This window comes from Chelmon rostratus, chromosome 22, assembly GCF_017976325.1.
Source record: "Chelmon rostratus isolate fCheRos1 chromosome 22, fCheRos1.pri, whole genome shotgun sequence".
NCBI classification, from domain to species: domain Eukaryota; kingdom Metazoa; phylum Chordata; class Actinopteri; order Chaetodontiformes; family Chaetodontidae; genus Chelmon; species Chelmon rostratus.
The window spans coordinates 13,886,740-13,914,212 of record NC_055679.1 but is presented as its reverse complement, the minus strand read 5'-3'; the positions used below and the strand labels follow the sequence as shown (position 1 = coordinate 13,914,212).

At 40.6% G+C, this 27,473-nt stretch overlaps 4 protein-coding genes across 8 annotated transcripts; 2 read left to right on the top strand and 2 right to left on the bottom strand.

Moving 5' to 3' along the window:
• Positions 1–331: 331 nt before the first annotated feature.
• On the bottom strand, positions 332–1,363 carry LOC121626091 (4-galactosyl-N-acetylglucosaminide 3-alpha-L-fucosyltransferase 9-like). Its single transcript, XM_041964452.1, has one exon. The coding sequence runs from the start codon at positions 1,361–1,363 to the stop codon at positions 332–334; it is 1,032 nt and encodes a 343-aa protein (XP_041820386.1).
• A 2,410-nt stretch (positions 1,364–3,773) lies between these two features.
• Positions 3,774–9,472, top strand: depdc4 (DEP domain containing 4). Of its 2 annotated transcripts, XM_041963618.1 has the most exons (10): positions 3,774–3,877; positions 4,560–4,807; positions 4,916–4,983; positions 5,408–5,559; positions 5,682–5,877; positions 6,076–6,326; positions 6,586–6,728; positions 6,973–7,098; positions 7,324–7,402; positions 7,854–9,472. In XM_041963618.1, the coding sequence occupies exons 1-10, from the start codon at positions 3,802–3,804 to the stop codon at positions 8,051–8,053; spliced, it is 1,539 nt and encodes a 512-aa protein (XP_041819552.1). In that variant the 5' UTR covers positions 3,774–3,801; the 3' UTR covers positions 8,054–9,472. The 2 variants fall into 2 exon arrangements, with proteins under 2 accessions (XP_041819552.1, XP_041819551.1); XM_041963617.1 differs by having other exon boundaries at positions 4,560–4,983.
• Positions 9,473–10,296: 824 nt separating this feature from the next.
• On the top strand, positions 10,297–21,385 carry scyl2 (SCY1 like pseudokinase 2). Its single transcript, XM_041963780.1, has 18 exons — positions 10,297–10,409; positions 12,005–12,201; positions 12,386–12,543; positions 12,911–13,055; positions 13,918–14,067; positions 14,173–14,394; positions 14,701–14,817; positions 14,918–15,043; positions 15,373–15,549; positions 16,096–16,218; positions 16,641–16,754; positions 16,936–17,068; positions 17,169–17,287; positions 17,419–17,519; positions 17,730–17,799; positions 17,938–18,015; positions 18,118–18,240; positions 18,322–21,385. The coding sequence occupies exons 2-18, from the start codon at positions 12,025–12,027 to the stop codon at positions 18,952–18,954; spliced, it is 2,766 nt and encodes a 921-aa protein (XP_041819714.1). The 5' UTR covers positions 10,297–10,409; positions 12,005–12,024; the 3' UTR covers positions 18,955–21,385.
• si:ch211-244b2.3 (uncharacterized protein LOC557230 homolog) lies at positions 21,296–27,440 on the bottom strand. Of its 4 annotated transcripts, none has more exons than XM_041963781.1 (12): positions 27,278–27,440; positions 27,154–27,193; positions 25,194–25,323; positions 24,503–24,647; positions 24,289–24,409; positions 24,125–24,203; positions 23,896–24,007; positions 23,515–23,620; positions 23,300–23,381; positions 22,845–22,908; positions 22,327–22,444; positions 21,296–22,228 (listed from the first exon to the last, which is right to left on the bottom strand). In XM_041963781.1, exons 1-12 carry the CDS (start codon positions 27,278–27,280, stop codon positions 22,167–22,169), a joined length of 1,062 nt encoding a protein of 353 aa, XP_041819715.1. In that variant the 5' UTR covers positions 27,281–27,440; the 3' UTR covers positions 21,296–22,166. The 4 variants fall into 4 exon arrangements, with proteins under 4 accessions (XP_041819715.1, XP_041819717.1, XP_041819716.1 ...); XM_041963783.1 differs by having other exon boundaries at positions 22,327–22,429; XM_041963782.1 differs by having other exon boundaries at positions 22,845–22,905.
• Positions 27,441–27,473: the final 33 nt, after the last annotated feature.

Genomic DNA, 27,473 nt, shown 5'->3' with positions numbered 1-27,473 from the left:
TGTAGTCCAAATCAACTCTTGAAGCGTGTGGTCTTTCATTTTTTCCCCCCATATTTTCATAAACAAAAATTCCTCTGTTATTCATGTCCTCGTGCTTGCGTTCCCCTTTTGAATGAGTTGGGGTGTGAAACTTCAATTAACCTTGAGACAAATTACAAATTGCAAAAACTACAAATTTCAATATTGTCCTATAATAACTTAACTAAGGTCACAATAAAAGTTGAGACAATTCAGGTGAAATTGCTGATGTCTATGTGTTGCTTGAGAGTATAACTGTCAGCATCCCAGACTGAAATGTAATTTGGCAGCTGTTCTTTTTGTTAGAGTACTGTTAACCCCAGTACCATTTGTTGAGATCACAAAAAGCTTCATAACCTCTGTGATTTTGTAAATATTGACAAGTTTTGCAAGCTTGTTCTCTGCCAAACACAGACATTTTTACTTTAAGCTTGCTTGTCCAGTCTAAGTATCTCATATACTCAGATTTGTTTTGGTCAAGGTAAATGAGCCTCTCTGCCAGCTCCTTTGGAGTAGAAAAGTCATTGACATGAATGAAAGACTCTCCTGGGATATGGTCCTCATAATTTTGTCTCGGAGGGCCCAGAACTACTGGTACAGTTCCTAAACTCATAGGTCTGTATAACTTCTCTGTGATATAGTCTTTGTATATGGAGTTTTCAAAGGAGAGATAGAATTTACAACTAGAAACTGTATTTGAATACTCTTGTTCGCTGAGATCTTGGCCAAATGCCTTTCCGTAAGTATGAATCTTGATGTGTTTTGCCATTTCATAGTAGAAACCAATTCTCTTATGGTTCCACTTCCAGTGGCTCACAACCCAACAGACCAGCTTGTCCTTTGCTGGCAATTTGAAACTCTCATCTTCAGGTGTCACTGGCACCAGATACCCATAAGGCACAGGAATATTTGAATCAAGCCGATAATTGCATGTCAAGTTGAATATGTGATTAAAATGCGGGATTGGAGCTGAGTTTGCAGGCGACTCCATATTTGACCACACCCATTTCTGAAAGCAGGGACGTGGACCTTGTGGAAATCTTGATGGATAAATGTCCCTGTGGTGGAAGAGGACCCCGTGGGCTTTGTGGTACAGAGACTTGTCATCTGTCAGGTGGCATCTTTTGATATTAAAAATACTGCAGCTGAGATCAAACCTTCCGTCAAATGGCCACATCCAGATCAATACAATAGTATCAGGCTCAGTGTCCACTGCTGCAGTCTGGACCTTCTGGTTGTCATTGAGATCTGGATTAATGTGCAGCTCTGTGGAGCAGTTGGATTTCTGGTTTTGCCGTCCCTCTGCACACACAGCTGTAGGGCAGCAATGATTGACTCTCTCCATGTAAATGTTATAAATGAGGAACTTGAGTTCAAGGTTGTAGTGTGTGCAGAAAAAAAACACAGAACACAACAGCAGTATGTTGGTGAAGACAAATTGCTGCCGAAGAGTCCACTTACAGGGTGAGGAGGACATGGCTCACCTTTGGAGAGACAATAGAGCCATTGATTAAAGACAGAACATTTGATATGACAATAAACTGTGGCGTCTGCTTGTGAGGAAGTGGTGGTGCCATCCTTATCGCTATCACTCACCAACACACTATACACACCAAAGCATATAATACACCTGCCGGTCTACGCTGGGCCAGTGTCTCTGTTACATTTTGCATCGCCTATAAGTGTGAAAACACCACCTTGCCATTTCATGGTATAGTTAAGCAAATATGAAATGTCCAGTTGCACTTTTAAAAATATGCTTGTTGACATTTCAGGTCATAGTTGCAGTTTGGTGAGGTTTAGGCATCAAAAGTACGTGGTTTGGACTTTGTTTGATGGACTTTGTTGCCCTTTATACGACACTTATCACCCTGTCAGATACGTGAGGTGAGGCAAGCTGACATGTTGACACGTCAACATGCTATCTTCTTGTGGATAAATGGGTCTATTATGTGCTTTGGCAGATTGGGCTGCACTCCCACAGAAGTTACAGGGGCTCTCATTTGCAAGCTGTTGCCCTCCATACATACACATTCATACATATAAAAGTATAAAAGTGGAAATCAAAGATGCAAGGATATCATAGAACTTTGTTCTGTATTCTGATTGTGTGTCTGGTCATAAAATCTTATAAGTGTATGCTGGGGCCAGACATGCTTTAAAAGTTTTATGTGATAAGTAAAATCTTAAAGTCAAATTTGAAGCTGGCAGAAAGCAGCTAAAATGGAGGGTTGGATCTTTTTGGTCAGATTTTGGAGAATGAGACGAGTATATAAATGTGTGTTTCCGCCCAGTCGACGAACCGAGAGTGCAATCAATTGAAAGTGCATCAGTTCGGAAAAAGGTTAAAGCATTAATAATCCTCTCCAATTTCAGAAAGAAAAAGCTTATTTTCGACTCAAAAATAAGCATCCACCCAAAACCCACGGTGTCGGTGGTGCTGTGATGTGGATGTAAATTGCCTTCATTTTTATTCATTCATCTTAAACTATCATTTGTGTTTTTTTTTTAAATCTATACTTTTTGTTTCAGGACAACTCTTTGTGCCTATTTTTGTACCTGATGAATAATTACGTTGCTGTTTCTGTCTGCTTGTGTGCTAAGATATAAACTGACGAATCCCTTGCATGATACTCAACACTATTAGAGGTTGATAAAAAAAATTCTCAAATCATAAGAGGCAATTGATCAGCTGATATCGTAATAAGAAACACAGAGCAACAATCTCACCTTAAAGTAGAAAAACAATGTAGTAGAAAAAAATAGCACAAAACTTTTTTTCTGATGTGTATTCCTCTAAATGCCACATTCACAAGAAATTTCCTTGCCACGTTCACTCTGAACGCTGAGCATGAGTGTCAAATGTCCGTCCTCGTTTGACTTCACTATGGTGATTAGATGTCTCGCACGGTCACCTGACTTGTGAAGTACACTGGTCTCAGAGCAGTAATCACACTCCAAAGAAGATTCCACTCTGTTTGGGTGCAGGAAGAAAAAACTGTTTGCTCTAGTTTTATGTTCAGCCAACAGCATAAAGAGGACATTCTGCAACTGCAGACATAACAATGATGTTATCAGACAGCAGCATAGTAGAAATGTACAATAATATATACATTGATACCTTGTGGTTTTGTGTATTAGACACAAATATTTGTATATATGAGGCACACAAGGAAATAAAGTAGCTGGTTAACATGTTAAATACTTTCTTTTAGAGCTAATATGCAGGTGGATTGTAAAATTATAGTAAAGCAAAATCAATAACTGAAGAGGTGCCTAACTTATATGTATATGTATATATGTATATATAATATTATATTATTATGTTAATATGTTTGTAGAGTTGATGTACATGTGGATTACAACGGGAACTAGAAAATTTTAGTGAAGGAAAGTTGTGAGTTTTGGCTGGCAGAATGTCACGTGGCCTTGCTTTATGAATGTCAAAGTACAAAGTACAAACGCACGGAAATCATGAGCAAACATCCAGGTGGTAAATGTGTGGCAGGTGGAGTCAGTACAGCACAGTTTCTTGAAAGACAGATAAAAAACATGTAATCGTTCTTTGGCGTGTCTGTTAATTTTATTATTTATTTTAAAACATTGTTTTCTGTTCAAAACAATGACGAACGAAATCGGTCTAAGCGCAATTTTTGTTAGATTTTTATTTCAGAAACTGCTCCCAGTATGTCTTATATGCCTGTAGGGGCAGCAGTGCAGCACTCTGTCAGTAATGTTTAGAAGAAGAAGAACAGGTTGATGACGTGAGATGGAGAGCTCGTGATGGCGGTTGATTTGACTCCTCGGTTCAGAAGGTTGAACAGCCAAACTCGAAGTTTTCGTGAAAATATTCAGCATGGTAAGATCCGAGTAATAACGCGAAATAAGTTCCAAGTTCGCTAATGTCGCCTTTACATAAATACTACCACACAGACAAAGCGCAGCTGTGTAAATAAATGCTAAGACGTGGAGTCTAACGTTGGCATTGACAGATTAACGTTAGCAACGTAACTTAGACGCCACGACCATGTTGTTAGCCGTTGATTATGTCTTGTTAAAATGTTTTATAGAGCTCGATGGACCTTGCTTAAAGAGTCCGCATATGTTTTCTGGAGGTGGTGTATGAAGTATTCAGAATCTCTACATAAAAGTAGCGATAACAAGCTGTAACGTTATAAACACGTGACAAGTAAAAGCACTACATTAGAAACGCTAAAAATATACGTGTTCTTTTCCCAGCAACGATTTAAGTGTTAAAAAGAGCGTGACTTATTTACGGACGTAACAAAGTACGTAACCGTAGGAAAATTATGTTGAGGGATTGTTATTACGGATTCAGCATTCTACCGTTGTTGTTGTTCGAGGCGGAGCAAATTTTAACTACAGCACTTACTATCGTTTTCGCTACTTTTACACTGTTTTCACCGTCGTTGTTCACTGTCTTGTTTTTCACCATGCAGCATTTGTGCTTCATGTTTACCCTTGATTTGAGTCAGAACTTGTTTCAACCCCTTTTCCTCTAACCTCGTGTCTCATAATAGGTTTCTCTGGGCCCTTCGGTGCCACCCAGCTGTGGCACAACATCATCCAGGCCCTGCAAACCCAGGTGGAGGTGCGCCGCTGTAGAAGGCATCTCCGTGTTCATGCAGAATGCTTCACAGGCTCGGACGCTGTAGATGCTGTCCTCAGTTATTTAATGCAGAATGTGGTGTTTTGCACAAGTGAAGTGTCTCGCCTCAAAGCTGCTCGACTCTGCCAGGCTCTGATGGAGGCCAAGGTGTTTGAACCAGTGGGTACGAAGCTGTTTCGCAGAGACAAGGAAGTGACCTTTGAGGACAGCAGCTGCAGCCTTTACCGTTTTCTGGAATATAAAGTGTTACCTAATTCTCCCATGAAGGTGTGCAGCAGTGACACAGAAAACATGCCACCAGAGGAGCAGGAGTTAAAGAGGAAGAAGAGCTCCAGGTTGGTTTTAGCTAAAATAGTACTGCTGAACTGACTAATTTTATTAAATACAGAAGCCGTATTGCAAAATAAAGCAACACTGCATTGAAATGAAACACTCATATACACAGCAGACATGGGCGATGCATAAATATATATGATATGACACTGATATTGGCATAGAGCTAACTTTTTTGATTTTGGTTACTGGGTCCTAAAAGGCAGCATTATAATTGAGTAATAATAATCTTTGAAGATAAACCCACCCCAAAGTAAACATTTTTATGCAGTGACACCAAACATTTTGCCAGAATTTTTTTTTTCACAATATTTTTTTTTTTTTTTTTACAGCTTTATTTTCCTAATGATGCACAGCTTTATTACCCAGTGCCTCTACACAGACATGAGTCTTTATTAATCACCATAATGCTTGTTGTTTCTGGAGGTTGAAGGAACTGAGAACAATCTCAAATCCCCTTACTGTTGGACCTTCAGACAGGAGGGTTGAGATGTTGCTAAAGACCATCAACCTGCGACCAACCTTGGCTCCACCTCTAAACACAACCACCACTACTTCTGCCTTCCTGTCCAAAGCTGGTAAGCCTGAGCTAATCTGTCAGTGTTTGCCAAATGGTGGGTTTCCAATACAAGGGAACAACTGTCCTTGATATTATCTTATTATTATTATCCTCTCTTTCTACTCTTTCCTCACTCCCCAGTGGTGGATCAGGTTTGGAAGCAGCAGACGCTGCTGCAGCTGCTACAGATAGTAGAGTTGCCCATGCTGGACTGCATCCTGACCTCTCCTGCCAGGGTTCAGCTGCAGGCCTGCAGAGCTCCTCTGGCCACCCAGGACCTGGTTATCTCTAACACATGCCTGGAGCGAGAGCTGCCTGACACTCTTAATCTGCCCCAGTCAGTGCTCTGATTAATACTTTCAATCTTTTTTGCACAGTGGAGATGAAACTAGGTTTATGTAAACTGATCCTGTTCCTGCATTTTCAAAAAGGACAGAAAATTCCTTGTGATTAATAAACTTTGCAGTTTACTGTCCTCACAGTTACAAAAAAAAAAAAAAAAAACATGTTCTGTTTTGTCACCCTTTGTTTTCAGGTTTGATGGGTGGCTGTCAGCAGCGGCAGACTGTCTGGAGCTCTTTCCCGACCAGCTGATCGTGGTTGCAGGGGAACAGCTCAGTCAACAAGTTGGCGGTGCCTTTTCAGAAGATCAGCAGGCAGAGCAGATGACAATCCAAAAGAGATTGCTATTTGACACCATTGCCAAGTACTACAGCGGACAGGAAAAGGCCCCACTTCTCTCAGGACGCCACCTGGACATACATGCTGCAATTCTGAATTTGCTGGGTGAGACTAGATAAGGTTTACTGGGATTCTATAGGTTATGTCTGTGTCATAATGAAAATTGTGGAGAGAGATTTGACAACCCATTCTGGCACACTGGTGTGTGTTCATATGAAGCAGTAAGTGACAGTGCCTCTGAGGTGTGTAATTCAATTTCTGGCACAATTTTGTTCCTGTTATAAAGGTCAGTGCTGTTTGTCTCCACAAGAAGATCTCTGTCCTTTTCCGTCTCCTGTCTCAACCACATCTTATTTCTTTCCAGATGAAGGGAAGGTGCAGGATGCAATCAAAGCATCTCAGCTGTGTTTGAGACTGCTGGAGACAAGCGTGAGAGATGAACTCAGGAGATTACTGGTCTTTATGGCCACAGCAGCTCACCCAGACGCTTGCCGTCTTCAGAAACAGGTAGCTTGCCTCATTCACCAAACCGCAGTCAGCTTTAGCTTTTTGTGCAAACTTTTAGTGTATTATAATTACAAATACAATTAATTAAAAATAAAAGAAATAAAATGTACTGTGGAAAGCAGCTTGAATGTAAACCACGCTGTGCATTGATGGATTTGAGTGTAGCTGTATTTTATAGTATTATATCTAAGTTTGGATCAACGGTCAGTGTGAATTGTTGACTTTATGGTGTGTTTTCTTTCAGACTGATAACAGGGCCTTGGTCTGCCGCACATTTCAGAGAGCAATTGTGCAGAATCATGAATTTAATCGATCCCAAAGTGAAACCCTGGTTCTGTTTCTTATGGAAAATTGCACAGAGCTCTTTAAGGTACAATTTTTCATTTAGGCATCACTACCATGCTATTTTAAAGACAAAGAAAACTATTCTCAGATGACCAGTTATTTGATCCATAAAGCTCCACTTTATTTTCAGTTTATTGTATCTTACACATAGATGTACGGTGAACTGTAGACCTACAGATACTTGTTAGTGGTAGGTCAGTTTTGGATTTAACATTTTGTTTATTCCTGTTACTCCTCTTCCTGAATGCAGACTCCTAAATCCCTTATTGAAGTTGTGAGGAGAACACTGAGGACGATGCAGCAAGGAAAAGACCCTGATTCAATTGCCAGTAAATCAAATACAACTACAATTAAATATGCACACTCTAGCTGACATTAGACATTACACCATCACATAAAATAACACTCACACACAGTTATACAGAACCCCTCTTGTATGTTTAACTTTACACAGAAACACATCAGTCCACAATCTGTTGCATAGCATCCTGCATCCTACATCCTTAAAGTTTGTAACTGTATGTTTGCAAGTCTGCATACTATATGAAAATTTTTAATCTGCATTTGTATCCAGATCTACTCCAAAATAAACCTGTATGTATTTATCTTGAACGGAGAACTACTACAGTTTATGACACAAAATGTCAGATGTTTTTTAAATTACCACATGGTGGGATATTGGTCCAGAGCCACACCGAATATGGACCACTTGTCCCTTGAACACGGTGCATTAATGCCTTACTTAAAAATGTATGTCCTCTTCCCCACTGTGTGTTGCAGCGTTCACCTTCTGCCAGCAGATGACGCCACAGGAGTACGAGGACCAGCGAGAGGCCACCACCCTGGAGAGCCTCAAACAGCTTCTTCATGACATTTCCTCGAGCAAAACCATACCTGCCAAGGAGAGGAGGAGGCTGCTCAAAGAGTTTGAAAAGCATCACCCCGTGGTCTTCCTCCAGCATCTCTCCAGCACCTTCTGAAACATGCAACTGAAGGGTATTGGTTTGACTTCCTAGTTGCCCTTCACAAAGTCAGTTTGAGGTTATATGGCACTTAGACTGAAGAAGCCAATACTTTAATGCACAACATAGTTCTAATTAAACACACAGTCTTCATGATGTAGGATATTTTCAAACACAGTCACACCTCAGATCTCACCTAATGTTTAATATCTAGTCTATAGTGGGACTGACAACATCAATGCAGATATTTACTAGATATAATTAATACAAATCAGGCTGCTACAGCGTAATAGCATGGCTGTAGCCTCTCCAAATTCCTTTAAGTCGCAAGATTTATTATTTTTATAGTTCTTTTGTTGTAGTACTGGATGCATTATCTCTCTTAGAAATGTTACAATTTGGTGCAACATTTTGATATATTTTTTTTAAGTCATTGGCATAATAATAGTTGTTTTGCACTAGTTCACTAAACAATTAAATAGCATCTCATCAATGATATCAGGTTCCTAATCAGGGATAGTAGTAAATTGTACATCAGTGACACTGGTTTTATGTTGTAAAGTTGAATAATGTTTAAAGAGGACATTTAATGTTGTACGCTAGATTCTTCTGGCATTACTGTTCAATACAGTATATGTGAAGTATCAACAGTTAAAAGGGATTATTGACAGTGAAGAGCTTGTGTTGTTGGTGCTGTATTTGGATTAAGCTAATGTGTTATCCTTAAAAGATGTTTAAGTTAAGTTGATTAGGGCTTTGGAAATATATCTGCGGTTTGCAGAAGTAATGCTGTGCACTTACATCGAGCATGAATACTTACAGATGAAGAATAACAATATTATATCAGCCATTGTGTTTCTTATTTTGGTTCTTCAGTTTTACTGTAGCATGCTTAAGGAAAAATACTTCAATACTACTTCTACTACTGATGTAGCTATATAAAGTTTAACACAGTTTGTAATTTGTTTTTAGTTATAGATGAAGACAGATCTTGTTTTGAAGATTTCAAAATTAAAATTAATATGAAATAAAAACAGAGAAGGCACTGTACTGTGTGAGTTTAACCTACTCAGGTTATTACAATATGTTTTAATTTTAGGGGTTTAAACATAATTTTAGTTCCAGTATTTTGACTGAATGTCTTTTCAATTTTTACTTCTTTGAATTTTTTTGAAAGGTGGATGTTATGTATTTTGATGGACGATGTGTAACACATAATGAGTTGATATTATTTTAGGCAACTAATTTAATCTTTGATTAAGCATGATGCTCACTTTGATTTTATTCTGTTAATTCATGAAGCCATGGTCATACAAAAGTCATTTACAGTCAAATGTCATATTATTAGTCAGCATCTTTTGTTCCTTACGTACACTGAAATCATGTTCGGATGCACTTTATGATGCTGAAACATGCTCTATTTTTTTCTTGGAATAACAAGACTTAATAAAAGTTTAATTGATCTTTTCTCAAACACAACTTTGCTTTAATTCCTGTAAGTACATGTATGCTGGTCCCAGGTGTCCCCTAATGTAAGACATAAAAGTAAAAGGCCTCAATTAAAAATTCAAAGTACAAGGACAAGAGTATTATCAAACAGATAAAGATAAAGTACTTCAAATCAAAAACAAAGTTAAAATACTCAGTATGCACAATAGTCTATTTCATAGTGTTATGTTATTATAGACTAAAGAACATTGTATTATTCTCTTTTCATCACTAACAAATCCATGAAGCAGTTTGTCAATGTGGAGTCAGAGATTTTGTACACCACCTGGTAAATTGGTAGTATACTACTGCATCATAAATAAGTATATCATGTGTTTTATGTAAAGATTAACTAGCAACTGCAAGTGTCAAATCAAGTAAAAAGTATGTTTCCCTCTGTATTGTGATGGAATTAAAGTATGAAATAGCATAAAATAGATTGTAGGTTACTCTTGTAACTAATATAACTAAACTACTCTTTGTTTAAAAATCTGTGCTGTCTATTGTGGTGTCCTATTTGCCCTGAGGTAATGTCCTTCATTAGTATAATTTATAAGATGCAACACTTACTGAAAGGCAGTTCAGGATGTTTGTGCGATTTGAAAAAAAATGTGAATGAAGAGATTTGAGGTACACCTTATTTGTACAGAAATTGATTGCAAAATAGTCTGTTTAAAAAACAAAACAAAACACGGGTGACGTTGATACACATGACTCTTAAAAAAACCCGGAAGTAGGGTTGTTCATTCACTAGCGTACTAAGCTACCTCATTCCGTAAGCTACGGGAAGACATGGGGGCTGTGTTTCACAGCCATAACTGACAGCGTTGCAGCTGAGAGACTACTTATAATAAGAAATTAAACTGAAAGCCCTTTTCATATCAAGGTAGGTAGCTGTAGGGTTTCGGAGTGACAGTTTTGGATCGAAACAAACGGTCTTTTACTGTAATGACAGTAACGTCACTGTCTTCTTACGCATTGTTGGCTATTTAGCTTGGTTAGGTAGCCACCGTGATCTGTTTGCCTAAAAAGTCTTTGGCGGTAGCCCACAGATTGCAACGATGATGTCAGCCTTCCAGAGCTACAACGGTAGATGAGGGGTTAAAAGAAGGTTTGGAAAGATAGCTCTTAACGATAACGTTAGTATTGTTGTGCTGTGCTAACGTTAGTTGTGTGTGCGTGCGCAACGTTACAGGCTATACAAGATGATTACTTAGCTAACATCGAGCTATTTCCCAGACATGACAATCATCGCTGTGTGACGAATATCACATCCAAATGCTTTGTCCAAATGCTAAAATTCTTGTTTAACCTAACACGAATAGCTTGTGAAAACATAACCATGTTAGTAAACTGCTGCTGATTAAACTGCCTGGTGTGCTGACGGCTAACTAGCTAGCTAACGACTGTGCTAGGAAGGTTGTGTGCAGGTGCTGTTGGTGAGGTGAGTGTCCAGAACGGTGCTCGCAGTTTGCCTCTGTTTGTCTGGGCGCTAGCTAGCTAACCACTAATGTTTACAGATGTCTAAAGCAACTTGACCGCCATCACAAGATAAAGTAGTTGCAATAGTGGTACTCCAAATACATTCCTGGAACCTGTTGCAGATCTAAGCTCTTCACTGCTTCATGCAAAGCGAAATATTGTTTAACATTTATGTCATTTGGACTTAGATCTTAGTCTGTTTAGACCTTCAATTCACGATACAGTTATGCCGCAATGTTGGCAATTGAGTACAGCGGATTCTCTTGTCATCAGGACAGAAGTCCTGCAATATGTTTCAGCACAGCTCCACTTCTTCAAATGAAGCTGTGTTATTATACTGTATACTGGGTTTGACTCAAGTAGATCTGGATGTAGTAGAAAATGTACAAAATTCATTTTTGTCCCACCTAGAAATCTGTAAGGAATTAATTATGCAAACTGTTCCATGTGCATCTCAATTTCTGGATAATGGCTTATTCAACCTTATTGCAGTGCAGTGAAGTAAACATCAAAGTTCCTTAAGCCCACTTAAGACAGACAAAACCCTGAAGAAAATATTCACATAGAAATTATTTGGCTTTATTACTGTTGGCCATGTTCTTTCGTCTGACTTCCTGTTGCCTAACATGCTGTCAAGTCATTGTGGAGTATTTTGAAAGAGAACCTAAATGTGGTGTTTCTGCTTTTGCTCTGAGTCATTTCATATTTTTGGGGACAGCTTGGGTTTTTTTGATACTCATTCTCCTCAGCCAGCACAGGCAGGACACTGGTGGGCACTTTGATGTGCAGATTTTCAAGAAGGTGCAATAGAGTGCATGTCTAATGGATTGTTGAAGGCTTTTGTTTAGCTGGAAAGGGTTAGGCTACAGCTGCCTCTTTCAGGGATTACTTAAACTAATGTTATTTTGCCATTTGACTGTCTGGTCTACACCTCTTAGATAAAAGCAGATTTTTCTTTAGCTGCTTACCTGTCCTGATTGGTCTGTCATCCACCTTCAGCTGCCAGGTCAGACCTGAACATGGAGTCTATGCTGAACAAGCTAAAAAGCACCGTCACAAAGGTGACGGCGGATGTCACCAGCGCTGTCATGGGCAACCCAGTGACACGGGAGTTTGAGGTTGGACGACATATTGCCAGTGGGGGTCCTGGCTTGTGCTGGAGGATCTACAATGGCACCAAGAAGTCCACCAAACAGGTGTGTGTGTGTGTGTTAATCTCCCCTTGACCAGACCATGTCCAATTCTTAAAAGTTTAGATTTACATGGATGGACAACTGACTGTGCTTGTGCTGATGTTGAAGTCAGCTGAGATATTCCCACACCAGGTGTCTCTGTTGGACTGAATAAAGTTAATGTCAGTTGCTGTCTTTGACCCTCCAGGAAGTGGCAGTGTTTGTGTTTGATAAGAAGATGATTGATAAGTATCAGAAATTTGAGAAGGACCAAATCATTGATTCGCTGAAAAAAGGGGTGCAACAGCTGACCAGACTGCGTCACCCCCGTCTCCTGACTGTGCAGCATCCTCTGGAAGAGTCACGGTGAGTAACCCATACACACGCACACAAGCACACACATATATCTGAGTCAGAGCTCAGAGAGGGGCTTGACATTCAAGGGGAAAAGCTGCATAACAAATCTATTTGTCTGCCTTTGTGTGTGCATGTGTGAGCAGAGGCTTGTCATGATCAAAAGACTCTGTAGACTGCTCTCTGAATAATATATGTCTCCTGAGGATGAAATAGGTTAAGCCTGGCTTGTGCTTACTTTCTTTTTACCATTCTGTCTTTCTTAAACTTTCACCCATGGGAGCTCTAAATTCAAAACACTCCTTTGTCTCTGTTTTTAACTTAACTTAAAGCGGTTGTTTCAAATTATACTGATGTTATTTCTGTATTTGGCCCTCAGAGACTGCTTGGCGTTCTGTACAGAGCCGGTGTTTGCCAGTTTGTCCAACGTGCTGGGCCAGTGGGAGAACCTGCCCAGCCCCATGCCCACCGACATCAAGGAGTACAAACTCTATGACGTGGAGACCAAGTATGGCTTGCTACAGGTAAGAGTGCAGACAGGTTAGCTTGCTTGATAAAAGCCTTATTTTGACCAACAGTCCAAATCCCCAAAATCTTATCATAATAGACAAAGGAAACCAGCAAATATTCATATTTAAGAGGCTGGAATCAGTGAATCTTAAGCATTCTGCCTGTAAAAGTTTCTGAAATGATCATAACAGTATTGTCAAAAACTGATGAATGGGGTTTCAGCTGTAGATTGACATGTTTTATTTTCAGGTCATCATACACTGATGAAAACATACTTATAAATATTCCATTCCATTCCATATTATATTCCTCCTTAATCCTACACACTGGACCTGTAATGAATCTGCATTTAGAGTAGAAATTGTATGTTTTGTTTTACCTTGTAAGTTTCATAAGTGACAATTTAGTTGCACCTGTCAGATGTGTGATGAGACATTTCTGAGTGAGAACTTGCTGGTTTGTTATTATGCGCACACTAAATCTTAGTTGTCTGGCAGGTTTTTATAACTGTGTAGGCCACATCTGGAAGTCCAATAAGCATTCGTACTGTGTGCTGTTCTCAAAGCCAGTTGAACCAGTGCAATTCCATTCCTCACCTATTATTGTTATGCTGTGACTCCAACATGATGCACTGTCAATCAATTTGGTATTGGGCGTCATCATTTGTTTTTTTACCACATTGACCCACATTAGTTGCTATTTCTGTTATCTTGCCTTGTCCACATCTTACAGTATATTATTGAAATTCGATCATTTATGTCTGATAGGCTTCCGTTGACTCAGCAAAATATGATTTAGAATCAAAATCCTGACACCCCTTTTTTTGTCTGCCTTGCTCTAATTTCCCCTGATATTTTCATTTTTCTCTCTCCTCAGATCTCGGAGGGTTTGTCCTTCCTCCACAGTGGTGTGAAGATGGTCCACGGCAACCTGTGTCCAGAGAACATCATCCTCAACAAGAGTGGATCCTGGAAGATCATGGGCTTTGACTTCAGCATCTCCTCTACCAACCCCTCAGACGCTGAGGTGTGTTGAAAGACTTTTGTTCCCTAAGTACAGTCTGTCAGGCAGTGCTTATGTCGATCAGTATTGTCTCATCATTGTATTCTCATGCTCTCTCATCCTCTTCAGCCTAAATACACATGCAAAGAGTGGGAGCCGAACCTCCCTCCTCTCTGCCTACCCAACCCTGAATACCTCGCCCCCGAATACATCCTGTCTGTCAGCTGTGACTCGGCCTCCGACATGTACTCGCTGGGCGTGGTTATGCATGCCGTCTTCAATGAGGGAAAGCCTGTTTTCCAAGTCAACAAACATGACATTTTTAAGAGCTTCAGCAGGCAACTGGACCAGGTGAGTGGAGGCGTGCCAAATTTGAGAGCATGGCAAATTAAAGACTCAATATCACTTGAACTTGGGATAGACATTAGGTCTTGTTGCCAACAGATGTCTTCTGTAGGCTGAAGGATGTCTTGTTCAGATTTGATTTGAGTGGTAAAATGGAAATATGTTTGAAATAATCCCGATGATGGTGACTTGACACACTCCAGGATCAACGAAAACTTTTGTTCTGTAGCTCAAATGTGTGTTATTATTATTACCAGTAAACACTGATTTTATTCTCCTCTTTTCTATTCTTTCTCAATTTTTCAACCGCAGCTGAGCACAATGAGTCCAGCAGTGCTAAACAAGATCCCAGAGGAGGTGCGGGAGCATGTCAAAATGCTGCTGAGCGTCACACCCAATGTCCGACCGGATGCAGACCAGATGACCAAGGTTTGCATTGTTCCGACATCCATGAAGATACAAAGGACAGCATATTTTTTACAATATGAGCTCACGTTGGTTATTCCTTATTTTGTTGTGTGGAATTCAGATTCCATTTTTTGACGACGTGGGTGCCGTGACCCTGCAGTACTTTGACTCCCTCTTCCAAAGGGACAACCTACAGAAGTCCCAGTTCTACAAAGGCCTCCCCAAAGTCCTGCCCAAACTACCCAAGGTAGTAAAACCAAATGTATTCCTTACATATTCAAAATATTAATATTGTAGTTTTTATTCTCATCCTCTCCACAGAATGTTTGCTGAAATTTACATATAAAGAACGGCTGCATGAGACCAAAATTGCATATTCAAAGCTAACACTAATGCATGCATTTTCCTCTAACGTATATGTACCATATGCAACAATGTTACTAACATTTCTTATGTGTTTTTTATTTTTTAAATGTCATTTCATTTTCCATGTTGTATGTTGTAAAGGAAATATCAGTTTTTAGGTCAAAAATATAACACAGCTTCTGGAACCCATTCGTTTTTCCTTCCTCTCAGAGAGTGGTGGTGTATCGAATCTTGCCGGCACTGACCTCTGAGTTTGTCAACCTGGACATGGTTCCCTTCGTGCTGCCCAACGTGCTGCTGATCGCCGAGGAGTGCACCAAGGAGGAGTATGTGCGCCTCATCTTGCCTGACCTCACGCCAGTTTTCAAGCAGCAAGAGCCCATTCAGGTAAAAAGAAACTCAGCACTCAGCATATGCTGTACACTTCTGCACGCGCCCGAAACTAAGTTTGGTGTTCAGCATTTTTGTTGTGGCCTAAGCGTGTGTTTGTAAGCTAGCAGTGTACTCAAGTAATGACGTGCACTTTGTAAAAACACTCAGAAAAATGTAATTTTTCTCTTTAAACCTTTGCATGATGTTTTCTCCCCTTTCGAGACTAGAAAGTGAGATTGATCAGTCACATGTAACCGAGTAAAGAGCATGCTCTGTTTGTGCTCGGGCTGTCAATTTATCAAGACTTGTCTTTCTCTGTATTTTTCTTTCCATGCTTCTTCAGGCTAGTAATATGGTGAGTGGGCTCTGCTGTGAATATGCTCCAGTCACATCAACTAGTTTGTTTATTATGTTGTCTGTCGTACTAAAAGCTACCTTAAGCCACTGAAAGCACTGCCTCCGTTAACTTCCACTTACTACTCCACTCATCATGTTGAAAATAGCATAGAATTGTCTTGCTTTTGACTCTTGTTTTCCTCACTGGGTGCCTGTGCTGTGCAGATCCTGCTGATATTCCTGCAGAAGATGGATCTACTGTTGACCAAGACACCGGCAGACGATATCAAGAACTGCGTGCTGCCCATGGTCTACAGAGCTCTGGAAGCCCCCTCTGTACAGATCCAGGTACGGGGGGGGAATGGGGCTGATTATAATTTGAGTTGCTGTTGAGATTAATGCAACACAGTCAGTCTTAACTGCAAAAACATGCACCAGATCAATTGCTGAAGGAGCTCAAGCTGTATGCTAGATATTTTGAAAAAGCCAGATGCTGTGTCAAAAATATTTTTAGACCTGTTTGACATTTGTGGTTGCTTTGTTGCTTTAGACACCACCTCTTTGAGGTACGAACATTGTGATGATCATGATTTAATACTTTTTACTTTGTTGGTGTATATTTTTAGCAGTCCACTGGGAACATGATTTTCCCCAGCTGCTGTGCTCTTCATTCCCTTTTCAGCGCTGCCTTGAGGGCACAGTAAGAATAAAAGCACTTGGCATCATAAAAAAACGTTAGATTTCATGACATCTTATCTGTGGTCGAGCAGGAGCTGTGCCTGAACATCATCCCGACGTTTGCCAACCTGATTGAGTACCCGTCCATGAAGAACTCCCTCATTCCACGAATCAAATCAGCCTGCCTACAGACCTCGTCACTCGCTGTGAGTCTCCATCAGCCACTAGCAAGTTTTCACATTCTGTTTAATTCATGTTTGACACAGCGTCCCAGCTTTTATGGAATCAGGGGTTTTACCAACTGAAATGTCAAAGTGTAACCTCTTTGAAACTGTACATGCATTTTGACTTATGTGTATACGTGTGTCTTCCTTTGTTACTGCGCAGGTTCGAGTGAACTCTCTGGTGTGTCTGGGGAAGATTTTGGAATATTTGGACAAGTGGTTTGTCATTGATGAGATCCTGCCCTTCCTACAACAGATCCCCTCCAGAGAACCAGCAGTACTCATGGGTATTCTAGGTAAAAAAAACTAGACACACTCTACTTCCTGTGCGTGTGAATTGAAACGCTTGAGCGACCTCTTGGTTTGCGTAATAACTTTTCCCACTCCTCACTTCAGGAATCTATAAGTGCACCTTCAGCCACAAGAAGCTGGGCATCCCCAAAGAGCACCTGGCCACCAAGAGCCTGCCCCACCTTGTCTCTCTTAGCATAGACAACAATCTCAACCTTAACCAGGTACTACACAGCCAAATAAACATACACACCTTCACATTTTTTTAACCTGCGAATCTGTGCAAAACAAATCTTATTTCCTTCATCTTCTATTTTCTTTTTTTACCTACTCTTGTCTGTATGTTCTGTTTCAGTTTAACTCGTTCATGGTGGTCATACGGGACATGCTGAGTCGCATGGAGGCTGAACACAAGACCAAGCTTGAGCAGCTGCACATCATGCAGGAGCAGCAGAGGTGTCTGTCACAACTTTAAGTCACTCTGTACCATAAACCCCCTTTTTTCCAGCTGATTAAATATGAAATGGTTTTACATATTAATGGTGATTTTATACCCTAGAACATCTAGGGAAATTGGATCTGAAAGCAATTAGCAGTTGATACTGGCCACATGAATATGATAATGTTATGACTAAACAGGCTTTCTGATTTTGTCTCCCCCAACAGGAGCATAAACATCTCAAACCCAGGAAGCCAATCAGAGGAGACCAAGAGCCCTCCCAGCGCTGGCAACCAGGTGAGAGGTTTATATTAAATGTGCTTTCTGTGCAAGAAATATTCTCTTTGGCCTTAAGAGTTCCTGAAATAGACGGGAAATGTTATGTTTTACATCTCTGTGCTGCAGTGATTCCATTTCATCTATTCTCTCTTTCAGATTGATGATATCTTTGGCAGCACTGGGGTTAATGGGAAAGAGAATGGATCTGCACCAACGGCCCCACAGCCTAATCGAGTATGGAAACAATGTCACACCTCATTTATGCAAACCTTGACCTTTGTTCATTTCGCATGCAGTCCAATTTGTTCATGGTCTCTCTTCGTTTGCACCTCCCAGATGTCTCTGACTCTAGAGGAGAAACAGCGTTTGGCTAAGGAGCAGGAGCAGGCAGCCAAACTGAGGAACCAGCAGCCATTAGCACCACAGACCATCAAACCAGCCTCCAACACCAACACAAAGGTAACGCCAGAAAGCCTCTGTGTACACAAACAAACGCTCAATGGCTGGTGATGGTAAATTTTACCCCATTTTATGTTGCAGACTAAGGATCTGACAAGCAGCCTTTACAACAACATGACATCTCTAAACAGCCTTTCTATGGCCAACACAGCACGACCTGCCCCAGTGCAGGGCACCACCATCGCTGCCTTCCCCTCCTCCAGCCCCATGCTGGGCCCCATGGGCGTCCCGGTCTCTAACGGCTTCAACACATCCATGGGCTTTCAGACAGGGGGCATGGGGATGGGCATGCGGCCCGCAGGCCCCGGCCTCTATGGCGGCATGGCCACCACCACCAGCACCCCAAACTTTGGAGCCCTCATGCAGAATCAAGGATCAATTGGACAGACAAATAAAGCCCCTGACATGTCAGCCTTAGACAGTCTTTTTACACCCAGCCAGCCCAAAGTCACCCTCAACCAAATGACTCCAAAGGCTACGCCTGGCACCAACACCCCTTGGCTCAATCAGTTTGGTTCACCCCAGAACGCTCAGACTCCGATGCAGGGTGCGTCAGCAGGGATGGGAGGAGCGCCCAGCGGGTTTGGGATGCAAGCAAACCCTTTTTTCAGCCCGCAGAACTTTTCGCAACCCGCTGCTGCCCCGAGCCTGAACCAAAGTGGAGTTAAACATAGTGCGTCTGTCAACAATGATCTGAAGGACTTATTCGGCTAAACATGAATTAAAAAAAAAAAAAGATGGCAGGTTAAGTATATTCTTTTAATAACTTTGGATTGATGAGAGGTGAATTCTCACAGAACAAAACGCTGAAAATCCTTTCAAGAGTGTTGCTGTCTGTATTTTTTAATCCGACCTGGTCAAAATTCGGACTCTCGCTCACATTCAGCTGGCAAAATAACCTGCACCTAAATTCCATTTCTACTGGGCTAGAAGGACAAAAGGTTCGGGGGTGGGTGGGAACTTCTTCTCTATGCTGTGTTCTTTAAATGCTGGGGGTTTCCTACTGTTTTGTACTTGACATTCTTGCGAGTCCAAATAACATGGGTTGAGATGAATCCCGACTCAGCTTATTCAGGAAGATTTTGTGTTCATATCGTGAATGATTGAATGGATGGAGTGGATTTCACTTGGTAAACAGGTTGCGTCAGATCACCACTTTAAAACTGAAGATGGGAAAAAAAGTGGCTCCCATGCTTCACATCTGCTCAGTTTCAGGCTTCTGTATCTTTATTGCTTCTCCAGACTTTTTTAGGATTTGCTGCATGCCTAAAGTGATCAGAGAGTTGGCTTAAAAACAAATACGACGCACATCAAAATGTCTGAGCCCTGTGGGAGGTAGCTTGAAGTGTAGCACCGACAAGCCTGCAGACACTGATCAGCATCCAAAAAAATCTGAGGGGGTGTAGAAATCTGACAGCCCTGCGGTTCCGGTTTAGACGGGGAAAAACCAAGTAGCCCCACTGCAGTCCGTCTCCATGGTAACTGTTTCTCTTTAGCACCAGAAACCTCCATTTTCTAGACACAGACTGGACTGATGATCCAGTCTGTTCTTCATTTTCCCCCCTTCGGTCTAATTTTTAATCACCACTTTCAAAGGCTGCAAAAGTTGCTCTTTTTTTCCATTTCTTAATTTTACATCAAAGCTAGCATGCTGAAAAGGGAAGGGTTAGTTTTTTTTGTTTTTTTTTTTTGAATGACCATTACGCCTCCTTTGTATCAGTTTCCTCAAATGGCAGTATGAATGACTTACCCGTGACTGATGCTAGTGGACTAGGATGTGTGTCGTAGCTATTACAGCAGTGTCCTTTCAAACAAGATGCTAATGCTAAAGGCAGCAAACGAGGACCACATGCACTGCTTTAGGCTATTGTGCCTTACGTGGGTACATGTATAAAACTAGATGGACAGCACTCATTTGTTACTCAAGTATTAATATTTTCTCTTTGAATCAGCTGTCTGGCCTTTGCTTCTCAAATTCCTTGCTTCGTCGCATGTTACTGAAATTGACCACAAATGATCTAAAGTTTGATTTTAGCATCTTTTCTAATAATGACTCCAGTGACCAATGATATTTTACTTCACACATCCAGCTGGATTTGCTCTGATGTATTAAGGGGCTCAGAATCCTCCCGTGCACCATTTCTGTTGAGCAGTTTGTACAATGATGAAGATTTTCACAATATATTTAGCTTTCAGCACTTTTCAGCTGTCAGAGGACTTGTGCTGGTGACATATTATTTTGAAGTGTAAATATATAGTTATTTAAAAATGGATTGCTCTGTGAGGGCCTTAGCATTTTTATGTCCTTGTGATAATGGTTAAGAGGCCTTAGATGAGTCGTGTGCAATAATCCTTATCGGTTGTTAAGGGAGCATATCGATTGGCTCAAGCAGCTGTTGACGTGTCCTCACCTTCATCTCCACTGACCTACAATAATTACATAGGTCTGTCAGATTTTCTAAACAACTTAACATTAATGTGTACTCATTCTAAATCTTACATTTTTGAAGAAAATTACACCATTTTAGGGTTTTTAGATGCACCTTGGTCACACTGTGTTTCTGCTGACAATGATTGTTGCTAACATGCTGAAGTGTAACGTCTTTTATTGGGTTAACTTTTGTTTTTGTAGAGTGACGCCGCCTATACGAGGCGAGCTCTCTCCAGCCGCATGGCAGTGTTACCCGCTAGTGAATTTGACGTGTCAGGTTCTGTTTATTTCCCGATTTTTGTCAGACAGGACTACAAATGTTTCTGTGATTGGAGATTTTTCATCTGTAGATCAGCATATAGTGCGTAGCAGTTTTGATTTCATCTCAAAGTGGATATCCTGGCAGAACCCCAAAGCAAAGAAAATTGAAGCTTATTCTTCTACAAGATTGTTTGTATACCACTGCTGTCATATGTGTAGTGTGGCCCTTGTTTTATGTGTTGAGGTGCTGGTCTCTGAGGTGGTCCAATGAAAATCTGTACATATAAAGGAAAGTACACAATCTAATACTCTCAAAGGGTTGTTGTTATTTGTGTGATGGTTTTAAAACACTACATCAGACACTGAAGCGTATGTAACTTTAATTTAGAGAAAAAAAAATAACAAGCCAAAGTGCACTTATTATATGGCGGTATTAATGAACATTTTAAGACTTCCAAACACAATTTGTAGGCAGTGTGAAATAAAACATAAAAGTTAATTTCCTTTTTTACTTTGGGTTAAAAGGAGGTATCTTGTCAAAACGTAAACATGGTTACAAGGCAGTGTTCTTGAATCATTAATTAATTTTAAGGTTTCAACTGATGTTTCATGCACAAAACCCAGGCAGGATTAAACTTTGGTAAACATTCCTTTGGTTTTAATTGAGAGGAGGTGTTGCATCTAAATATTAGTTATATAATATAGAATATGCTTAAGAGTACTTCAATCCTACAACACTGCTGGAGTCATGATGGACAGTTTGAAACAAAATGATCAAAATCTATGCATCTGAACCAGAGGTGATATCTTTTTTTATTCCATCTATCCGTCTTCCTTGTCAAAACCTGGTGCCTACATTACCCACAGTGCAACTTGACTGCTGACAATTTAGTGAGATTTGGGTTCGTTATGCTAGTAGCGGAGGATTGCCTCAAACTCCACACCACTATATATATTATTTTTAATTGTCAAACTTGTAGTTTTCAGCCCCAGCCAATGCTGACTCGGGTGATATCACATGAGGCCATTTATCAGCTGTTGCACATATATGAAATAATGCTCCCCTAAAAAAAAGTCCCAGCAAACACCCTGTGCATGTTTGAACAACTGTTGTGTAGGTCCATACAATCACCAAGGCAGCTTGTGAAAAACGGCATCGAATCATTCCAGCGTGAGAGACGACCTGAGTTAATTAAGTTAACCTCCGGCCTGCGGGTCTGCTGTTGTGCCGCAGTCACTGGTTAAGTCTTCGCACTGATCTGGTGGTGTTTGTGGACAAGTTCCTCTGAGTCATGGCTGCAAAAGGCATATTTCATCCATTACTGTAACATTATAAGTAGGAAAGACTTCTATACTGCCTGCCAGCACTATCTCTGCCCATGTTTCCAGCTCACCTGCGAGGTTTAGCTCATAGCTGAAGTTGTTGGTGGTAAACATCATGGAGCCGGACGGGTCCTGTTGGTACTGGAGCTCGATGTCCTGGCTGGATATGGTGCACTGGTATTGTCCCGACGACAGAGAGAACAACAACAGCTTGTTATTTCAGAAAATGTGGTGCGTCTTTTACTGTGATACTGATTAGCACAAATGGACCCTTTACTTTGAACTTCCTGCTTTTTTTATGCTAGCTGTACAGCTCAAGGGATGGCAATAAGCTGTACTTTGTGTCTTTAATTAATTAGCAAATGTTAGCATGCAAACAAGCTAAACCAAGATGTCGAATAATAGGATGCTAAACATTATGCTAGCTGAACATCAGCATGTTAGCATGCCGACATTAGCATTTAGCTAGTGCTGAGTGCAGCCTCGCTAGCATGGCTGCAGACTCTTACTAACTTATTTACTGATTTATAAGAGTTACTGATCAACAACACTTGGATTTATACATCAACAAAAGGAAGTCGCGTCTTACTCTGGAATAATCTTTCCACATTCCATCGATATCTTTGAACTGCCATCGGGGCAGCGTTCCCCTGCTGAACAATAGAAGAATTTAAACATTTACTGTAGTCTACATACATTTTTCACATATTAAGTTACGGTCAAATGAATTGAGCTGGTGTTGCTATGCAGATTTGGTGCATAAGAGACAGAGGATAACAGATTAAAAAGCAGCCGAGCAGCAATTCATTTACAAGCTAAAGAGCAGGAGAAAAGACAAGACCCCTTCAAATCGACTTGAGCTGTTATTAAGTTGTTTTAAGGTGATTAGTTTTTGCCTTCCCCCCTCATATATATCAGTTTGTTAAATAGATTTGTGCTTATATTGCACATTTCTGATATAGAGGCCTTTGGTTTGGCATGCTTTCACGGGTAAATTAAGGATTAATTTGTTTTATTTTAAGGGCCTCATGAAATGCTTCTGACCTGCTGTTCTGTAGACTCCCACAGTCAGCAGTCCTCCTCACTGCTCTTACAGTCCCGATTTTGTCGTTGACTTGCTGCATTCCTGTGATAAACCAGAGTACACCGTGGTTTAGTGGCAATTTAAAACGCTGTCCTCAACAAAAGCAACATGGCTGATTGTCTGGTTTACAGTCGTAGCATTAGAGCCGCTTTGCAGCTGTATGTGCGTGCATTACTTGAAAAATCCAGGGTGTACGAGTGTCTCTTGATCGTGAAGCGTAGCTGGCCCCGTGGATTCAGCTGGTATTGTCTCTCAATGGCAGCGCTGCCGAATGAGCATACCTGCACACATACGGAAATGAGTCCACCTTTCAGAGGAATGTACATTGTCCCGAAACAAAACACCATGATAGAAATCATGCACATAAACTCACTTAAACCTGTTGTAAATATGCATATTTAATTCTCATGAGAACATTATTGACATCATTTACTGGGAGAAAATTAATTAAAGGTAAATATTTAGGATGTAACAGGAAATAGCACTACATATCAAAAGTCAAAGGTTTTACAAGCCTCTGCTACAACTACCTGAATTTGTTGGATGCCCTACTTACATGTGCTTGGTATTCTGTCCATTGCCCCTCCTCCCCCATGAACTCCCACTTGTAACCTCCATCGGTGAGCTGGGAGGAGGAAGCCGCTGGAGAAACGGAGGTGGAGCAAAGGCTGCAGAGACATGAAGAGACTATCATGCATGTTCATGCTGCCTGGAAACTTGTCTATTTGCCTGGCTGAATGCAGGAAATTTTAAAAACTATGAATCCTACAGATGAAAAGTCTCACCTCCCTGTGTTGGAGACAAATTTCGGTCGCCTGCGTACGTTCCTGCGCAGGCCTGTGCTGCAGTTTGTTTGGGTCATGGCTGCCGGGTAAAACAAAACCAGTGAGATTTAGCTGCATAAAAAACACTTTTGGTGAAGCTCACACATGCTAGAGGTATCCCCTACTGGAGAAGTTGAGTGTGTAGCCTGTCGAGCCCACTGTGAAACTGAAGGATCCCTGAGGGTTTAGAGAGAACTGATGCTCAACATCGCTACTGCTGACTGAGGAGGCCAACATGCTGGAGGTCTGGGGAAGAGGAAGAGAGTGAGGAGACGTTCAGAGCAAACCCCCCCCCCCCCCTGAAAATCAAATGAATATAGAGGTTCAGATTTTCCTCACCTGGGATCCATACTCACGCCACAGCTGGTCGTCTCTGAAGTACCAGCCCACGTCCTCCGTCTGGCCCTGAGGCAGGAGGCTCATTCTCTGCACCCTCAGAGCTGCATTCAGGGTCTGTAACTTATCAAAGTCTATGAACACCGGCCTGCGGAGGACACACGTGATTCAGTTTGAGAAAGTGTACACTTCTTTTAATGTGACATTTTGTTCCATCCATTCACATATTCTATCAATATGTTATTCATCTTCTTAATATTAGCATTTCTGCTACAAACCCCTGTTTAAACTGACAGCTTTATTCCCTTTATAAGCTAACAAACAGCTACATGGTCTCCAGATGATAACAGATGGGTTTGAAGACCCATTTGAGGCCTTCAGCCTCTTTTGCTCTCCAAACACTGTTTGCCAACATGCAAACAAAGCCTGCTCAAACGTGATTGGTCCATTCTCTACAAATGGAAACCAGAACACTTGCGACACTAAAATCTTGTCCCTTGCTTGCAGATTTTGTCTTCAAATGCAGATATCTGCATACAGAGATTATTAAAAAAAAAAACCCTTTATGGCACTTTCCATTCAGATTCCTCCAGATTATAAATGCTTCTTAGATGAGACACCTGAACCTTTTAATTGCTGTTGAATGCCCCCTTTCTGTTTCTGGGTGAGACCAGTAACAATCACTGACACTGACCCGTCCTGAGTGTTGATGGTGATTCCTCTGGCTCCAGGCTGGCAGTAGTGGGTCTCAATCACATGGTCGTTGTCAATTCGCAGCCACTGTTGTCCAACCGACAGCTGCCACTCATAATGTTTCTCATTGACTGTGAAATAGAAGAATATTACGAGTTTGTGTATTTTCTTAATTATCTGAAGGAGGTCTGACAACTGATCTGCTGTCAGTTCAAGCCAGTTTGACTGTTGGTCTCTTTACTGTCTGGGAGTGAGATAATTAACATTTCCTCAAGTACTGTACTTAAGTGAAAATTTTAGGTATTTGTACTTAACTTGAGGCTTTTCTTCTCATGACACTTTCTGTTTCTACTCCACAACATTTCAGGGGGAAATATTGTACTTTTTATTTCACTACATTTATCTGACAGCTCTAGTTACTCGTCACTTTACAAGTTAAATCTGCATCCACAAAGAGCTTCTTAAATAAGTTATAAGTTGAACTGCTTTGGACTGTTGGCAGGACAAACAAAGCACTTTCTGGGTAATTGTGGTGGCATTTCTCACTATGTTCATTAGTTGTACAAAAACAAACAATCGATTAATTAAAAATAATCATCAGATTATTTTGAAGGTCTAACTCTCCTCTCGTTTCAGAGCACTTGCCCTTCCTCATGTGTCCCGTGTGTCCGCCCTGATTACCTATTGTCTCCACCTGTTCCTGATTACCCTCCATGTGTTAAATAGTCTGCGTCTCCCTTGTCTTGTGCCAGTGTGTCTTTGTCCGTCGGCGATTCACCCGAGCCTGTCTTCTCCCTTGTCCTTGCCACAGCCACAGTTTTGTCCGTAAGCCCTTGTTTCCTCTTCGTGAGTGTTTTGATTTGTAATTTTGATAATTTAGTTTTCTGATTTGTTTTCCTAGAATATTTCCCAGCCGATTTGTTTTCCTCAGTATAGAGAGTATTTCTGTTGGATTTATTTTGTTTCCTTGAGTCTAGTTCCTCCATTTAGTTAGGAGTGCATTTTGAGTTTGTAGTATTTCTTATCTAGTTTCGCTAATCCATCTCCTAGCCTTTTGTGTTTTCCTCCTTCGGGTGCGTCTTTTGTTTCTTAGTTTTCATAGTTGTAAATATCGAGTGTTTTTCCTCCTAGTGAGCGATTTTTTGTGTCTTAGTTGTTTTCTTATTATAGATATAATTATTAATATAGTCTTTTGCCTAGAATAATTTTTATTTTTTAGCCAGTTTGTTTAACACTCAACGAATTGGTACTTGAGTTTTCAATAAAGAACTGTGTGAACTGAACTCTGCGTCTGAGTCCTGATCTAAGTCGCGGCCTGACAATGAATCCATAATGAAAAAAATCATTAGCTACAGTCCCAAAATATTTTAAAAAGGGGCTCTACCTCAACCAACAACAGTTAAATCCTGCTTTTACATTAATGCATGAGTAATATTAATCTAGTGAGATAATATATAATTTAAGAGTCACAGGGGACATTTTTCTGCATTGAGACTACTTTCACTTTCAATACTTTAAGTACAGTTCCCTGATTATATGACTTTACATAAGTAACACTTTGCAATGCAGGACTTTTACTGTAGCAGTCTCTTTAACAGTGTGGTATTAGTACTTAAGAAAGGATCTGAATGATTCTTCCTCCACTGGAACAAGTGTAATTCCTGCCCTGTGTTCAGTGTATTTTTATGGAAGTAATTGTAAAGATCATAAAATCTGAACAAACAGGAAGTTAATCTGGGCAGATAACTGAGTTAATGTGACTCAATGTACAATATGTCCAATGTGTTTCCATGTCATTCCTGAAGTCACTCTTTTATACGGTTTCACCTCTTCAAGTTCTGTTCTTTGAAGCATTAGCTGCTGAGGTCAGTCCTGATCAGAATTAGCATAAAGGCTAGTAATAAAAGTAATTCAATAATGTGAGAATATAAACAATAATATCAGGAAGTCAAACTACAGACCTGGATTTCCCCGCAAATGGTTGAACTCCTCTTCATTTTCCTGTAAGTGACAAGTAAAAACATACAAAGCTCAAAGTGTGAACGCCTCTCTTTAATCCAAAGTGATTCTGTGATGAAGACTCACCATGATGGAGGAGAATACACTCTACTAATAACGATAACGAGAAAAAGGCTGATTAAATAAACTAGAGAAGAGCAAAAAATCTACTTCTCACTTCTCAAAACAGCATTATGTTCAGTCTCCTTCACTCTGTGTTCGATGTGAAGGTTTCACTCGTCATCTCACAAACGGCCTCTTTCACTTTCACTTCTGGGCAACA

What these genes read in the sequence shown, in the direction of transcription:
- LOC121626091 (XM_041964452.1), bottom strand. Translation starts at nt 1,363, where the DNA reads ATGGAGAGAGTCAATCATTGCTGCCCTACAGCTGTGTGTGCAGAGGGA.
- depdc4 (XM_041963617.1), top strand. Translation starts at nt 3,802, where the DNA reads ATGGCGGTTGATTTGACTCCTCGGTTCAGAAGGTTGAACAGCCAAACT. An exon ending in TGCCTTCCTGTCCAAAGCTG is followed by an intron (nt 5,560 to 5,681) that starts GTAAGCCTGAGC and finishes CTCACTCCCCAG; the next exon opens with TGGTGGATCAGGTTTGGAAG. An exon ending in AGACCCTGATTCAATTGCCA is followed by an intron (nt 7,403 to 7,853) that starts GTAAATCAAATA and finishes TGTGTGTTGCAG; the next exon opens with CGTTCACCTTCTGCCAGCAG.
- scyl2 (XM_041963780.1), top strand. Translation starts at nt 12,025, where the DNA reads ATGGAGTCTATGCTGAACAAGCTAAAAAGCACCGTCACAAAGGTGACG. An exon ending in CATCCTCTGGAAGAGTCACG is followed by an intron (nt 12,544 to 12,910) that starts GTGAGTAACCCA and finishes TTTGGCCCTCAG; the next exon opens with AGACTGCTTGGCGTTCTGTA. An exon ending in AGTACTCATGGGTATTCTAG is followed by an intron (nt 17,069 to 17,168) that starts GTAAAAAAAACT and finishes TCCTCACTTCAG; the next exon opens with GAATCTATAAGTGCACCTTC.
- si:ch211-244b2.3 (XM_041963781.1), bottom strand. An exon ending in GGCGTGAGTATGGATCCCAG is followed by an intron (nt 24,410 to 24,502) that starts GTGAGGAAAATC and finishes CCTCTTCCCCAG; the next exon opens with ACCTCCAGCATGTTGGCCTC. An exon ending in GGACAGAATACCAAGCACAT is followed by an intron (nt 23,621 to 23,895) that starts GTAAGTAGGGCA and finishes GTATGTGTGCAG; the next exon opens with GTATGCTCATTCGGCAGCGC.